General features: G+C 34.7%; 1 protein-coding gene across 1 annotated transcript; it reads left to right on the top strand.

Moving 5' to 3' along the window:
• Positions 1–1,552: 1,552 nt before the first annotated feature.
• On the top strand, positions 1,553–2,875 carry LOC109012690 (protein UNUSUAL FLORAL ORGANS). Its single transcript, XM_018994456.1, has one exon. It carries the CDS (start codon positions 1,553–1,555, stop codon positions 2,873–2,875), a length of 1,323 nt encoding a protein of 440 aa, XP_018850001.1.
• Positions 2,876–5,143: the final 2,268 nt, after the last annotated feature.

The raw sequence follows: 5,143 nt of genomic DNA, 5'->3' as shown, positions 1-5,143 counted from the left end.
ATTTGTATTTGCAGAAAGTAAATAAAATAATAATTTTTTTTTTTTTTTAGTTGTAAACATGCATATTATAATATAGTTTTTCTATATCATTTTCCTATGCATGCACCTCGGAATCTTTCTGGTCAAGGCATCAAACAAACAAGAAGAACGCCAGCTTGAAGCTAGGGATTATGATCGATAATATCGTTTCTCTATAGACTATAGGAAGGAATATATATATATATATATATAGAGTAATGTTACTTACAATCGTAGAGTGTGTAAGCGCCATACAGTTATTTTGAAAATGAGTAGAGTTTATTTTTAAAAAATTAATTTTTTTTCACTTGAATTATGTATTTATTCACTTTTTAAAATAACTGTACGAAACTTACATACTCACTATTATAGATATTATTTCTTATATATATAATATAATATATATGGAGAGTAAAACTAGTACGTACGTACGTAATTAACACATATAAAAATTGTTTTAATTATAATTTATAACTTCACGGCTGGCCAAAATTAATATATTATTAAATATTGTACAAAAAGGGGTACACAGTGCACACGCCTTGCTGCACGATCCATGGGTGCTCGGATTTTGTTGTACCTGATCCTCAGGATGACCACATGACTGCAATGAAAAAACTCTACTGTTTGTTTGTTTGTTTTTATCCATCTTTACATCGGCTGCATATATATATATATATATATAATTAAGAGAAATATCCTTCACGTTTCTCGCGCTAGCTGGTTCAACTTGTGAGAGTTTGAGCTGGTGCACCACTTGGAGGGGTTTGCGCAGTGTGAATGATCAGTGCAAGGACACTCGTGTCGGCACTTTACCTCTCTCTCTCTCTGATCTGCTCTGTCCTTCCTAGGTCCTACCTCGGCGATGACAAAACAACACTGAAATGATAGATAGATAGATAGATAGAAAGATCAATCCGAATCACTGCCATTCATTTTCTCGCAAAAAGAAGCCAAAGAGAAATCAGAAAGGTATGCCAACCCCGCATTATATAAACACTTGTCCCGCCCCATCCGAACAAAACAATCCAAGCCCAACCAAACTTCATGAGTTTTAAGTACCTTTCTTCCTTAGCTAGAAACGCGTCTTTTCTTCTGTTTTCAGTTGTCTTCTGGGGGGGGCTGCCTCCTCCTTCGACTTCTCTCTCCAACCCCACTAATGATGAGAAAACCGAATAGGTGATTGCTAGCAGTTTCTTGCAGTAACCTGCCAAAATTAAAAATTAAAAAAAAAAAAAACACTTTTTTTGGTTCTCAACATGCTGCCTTCTTAGATTTCCATTTATATGTTGACTTCCCAAGCTCTCACCAAAAGCAAAAATATTAGCCACCTTTCTTTCTTTCTCGCGAAGAAAGAGTGATTCACTAAACATGAAAAGCAAGGTATCCCTTCATAAACGGAAGCCTTCTCCAGCTTAAGGCTTGCTCTACTTTTTGTTTCCACTGAAAAGAAAGACTGAGATCAGGAGCGTTTTAGTTTTATACTGAATAAAAAAACAAAAAAAAGGAAAAAGGTCCAAGCCAAGCCATAAACATGGAGACCTTTCACCCCTCTATGACGCCCTTACCCTTTTCCTACACTTTCACTACTACTATGAGTGGTAGCAGTAGCGGGGCCACTCCAAATACTATTACTACACCCTGGATGGACAGAAGGATCTGGAGTAAACTCCCACAGAGGCTGCTCGATCGTGTGCTTGCTTTTCTCCCTCCACCGGCCTTTTTTCGAGCTCGTTCTGTCTGTAAGAGATGGTACGCACTCTTGTTTTCGGACAGCTTTCTTGAATTATACCTCCAAGTATCTCCTCGCCATCATTGGTTTCTATTCTTTAAGCACAAAACCCTCAAGAGCTACATATATAGGGAAAGTGGTGGAGGAGGAGACAACAGGGGACCTTGTGAAGGATATCTCTTTAATCCTATTGATATTGCATGGCATCGCCTTTCCTTTGCTCTGGTTCCCTCCGGGTTCTCACCTGCTTCTTCTTCCGGTGGCTTAGTTTGTTGGGTTTCAGATGAGGCTGGTCCAAAAAGCATAATCCTATGCAACCCCATCCTTGGTTCTCTAACTCAATTGCCTCCCACGCTAAGACCCCGGCTCTTCCCTTCTATTGGCCTAATCGTTAACCCTTCATCAATAGATGTCACAGTTGCCGGGGATGACATGATTTCTCCCTATGCAGTCAAGAATTTAACGGCCGAGAACTTTCATATGGATGGGGGTGGGTTTTATTCAATATGGGGTACAACTTCTTCTCTGCCAAGGCTATGTAGCCTTGAGTCAGGTCGAATGGTTTACGTGGGAGGAAAATTCTACTGCATGAACTATAACCCATTTAGCGTTTTAGCTCATGATGTTGCAGCGAATATATGGTGCAAGATTCAAGCTCCCATGCGAAGGTTTCTGCGATCGCCAAGCTTGGTCGAGAGTAGGGGAAATCTCCTCTTAGTTGCAGCAGTTGAGAAAAGCAAACTAAATGTACCAAAGAGTTTGAGGCTGTGGGATTTGCAAGCATGCGGGACTACGTGGGTGGAAGTCGAAAGAATGCCACAGCAGCTCTACATCCAGTTTGCGGAGTTGGAAGGTGGAAATGGGTTCGACTGCGTTGGACATGGAGACTTTATTGTGATTATGATACGAGGGACGGACAAGGCTTTGCTATTGGATATCTGCGAGAAGAGGTGGCTGTGGATTCCTCCATGTCCTTACTCTCAAGGTTATGGTGGCGGCAGCAGCAGCAGCAACAATGGACGTGATGGTGAATTGCATGGCTTTGCTTATGAGCCTAGGCTTGCCACCCCAGTCACTGGACTTCTAGACCAGTTGACCCTACCATTTCAGCCTTACAATGGTTAGTTGTTAATTAGTTTCGAATCTGGTGTCTGATCTCAGTTACTAGTAGCAAGCTGCAATGGGTGTTAACTCAATAATATATATAGTTGTAGTACAAGATCTCATCATGATGTAATTTTAGCTAGAGAGGAACTACGTTTCAGATGTTTGGGATCTTTTTTATTTCTCTTTTTAGTATGCAGTTGTGTAATGTTTTCAGCTCTATTTCTTTCTGTCAGCTCTCTCATGTGTCATGTACGTGAAGATGATGATGATCAGGTACCATTTTGCGTCTATGAAACTGATTCTGGCTTGAATTTCAACTATACTATTTACTGCAAAAGTTCAACTGTACGTATGCAACAAAATGCCAAATCTAAAAACTTTATTGTCACCTTATAAATAGTACTGCTCTTAATTGGTTACGTCTACATCGTCAAAGACCTAAACCAATTAGTTCAATTACTAGTTTCTCTCCTCCCAATCCATCTGGACTTTCCATTGTGTTTTGCATGCACGTGTATGCTGCAAGCTGCAACGGTTGAAAACGATTAATAAATTAAAAATAGAAATGATTTGTACACTTATCTCTCTGTGTAAAAAAAAATGGAACCCGTCTTTGAAAAGTGTATAAAAAATTATCCTTTTATTAATTGAAACTTAAAAAAAAAAAAAAATTTATATAAGATTTGTCTATTTTTTGAAGAGAAATAATAATTATAATCGTAAATATACAAGCGTTGCGTAATTATTTTTAAAAAATAATATATATAAAATTTATATAAAAAAATTAAATTTTTAATAATAAATTCTATTATTTTTTAAAGAATAAATATAGATAGAAGTCACTATTAAGAACATTTATTTTGTACATATGATGTGACATCATGTAGATCATACATCTCCTCAAGTGAGTGTTGGAAACAATCAACTAGAAGCAACCATATAGTGAGTGCAAAATGTGCACTTATAGTGGCTTCTCTCTAGCATTACTCTTTTTCAAAACCACTACTATATTAGCTCTTTTTGTTTTTTTTTTAGTTGCTTAGAGCATTGGCAATGGACTAGCCAAATGCCAATGCAAGTCCAAACTTTAGCTAGATGTGAGAAAAAGCCTACACATTGGACTAACCAATGGTCCAAAACTTAAGACTTGATGAATAGTAAATCTTAAATCCTCTCCAAATATGGCTAGCTACTATTCATAATGGAAAATAATATTTAATTATTTCATCAATTCCATTTTTCTTTGAATGGTAAAACATGCATGGCATGCACATTATTTATAGTGATTGATAGAGTAGACATATTATTTCTACAAAGTATGAAGATCTAAGAAATATATAAATTGTATTTACAAATAAAAAAATAAAAAAAGTAAAAAAGTAAAAAAATATAATATTATATTATTATTTTAACTTTATAATGGCTAATCTAATGTAGACTCACCTAGTCAAAAATTGATATTATAGCTAAAAATTAAAATTTTAGCCAAATTTTAGACTTGGCAATGGTCTAGCCATTGCCAATGCTCTAAGTTCAAGTACTTCAGCATGCATCAGGTGCACTTTTGAGTTCAAACTCTTATACAAAAGTACTTGTGTGTATGTATATCCTTAGGGTAGGATTTAGAACAAGAGTAATGTTAAATAGAAACTACTATAATAGTGCATACTTTAAACTTATTGTGTGATTGCTTCTAGTTGATTGTTTCTAACACTTACTTGGAGAGATGTATAGTCTAGATGATGTCACATCATATATGTAAAATATATACTTTTAATAGTAACTTCTATCTATATTTATTCTTAAAACAATTAATAATAATAATTAAAACGCATATCTTTTGCATTTGATATGACAGGTTTTTATGTAAACGGAATGAAAAATGTTAGATTTTTTTTTTTCACATTTTTTAATGATTTTAAATATTTAAAAAATAATAATTTATAATATTATTAAACAATATTTTCTTAATCATTATGTCTAAATAAAAAATAAAAAAACCAAAGAAGCAAAAAATAGGAGAGCCCAAAACGGGCTCCTAGCATTGCTCAAACAGAATAATTGGTGTCTAAAACTAAAAGCATGCAAATAAATATTTTTTTTCCTTATATAATAAAGCAAAGACATTATCATTCTTTTGGCAGTGTTTTTTCTTTTGAACTTCTAAGTCGACATTAGATAATAGGTTTATAAATAAAATATAATAAATAATTTTTAATAATCTAATATCACATCATCAAATGATGAAAATTAAAATGAGTAATATTAATACAGGTTGATGCGTAA

Source organism: Juglans regia, chromosome 3 (genome assembly GCF_001411555.2).
Source record: "Juglans regia cultivar Chandler chromosome 3, Walnut 2.0, whole genome shotgun sequence".
In the NCBI taxonomy this organism is placed as follows: Eukaryota; Viridiplantae; Streptophyta; class Magnoliopsida; order Fagales; family Juglandaceae; genus Juglans; species Juglans regia.
Note: the sequence above shows the minus strand (reverse complement) of the source record. Positions and strands in the feature narration are given on the sequence as shown.

Coding starts and splice junctions, on each gene's coding strand:
- LOC109012690 (XM_018994456.1), top strand. CDS start 1,553: ATGGAGACCTTTCACCCCTCTATGACGCCCTTACCCTTTTCCTACACT.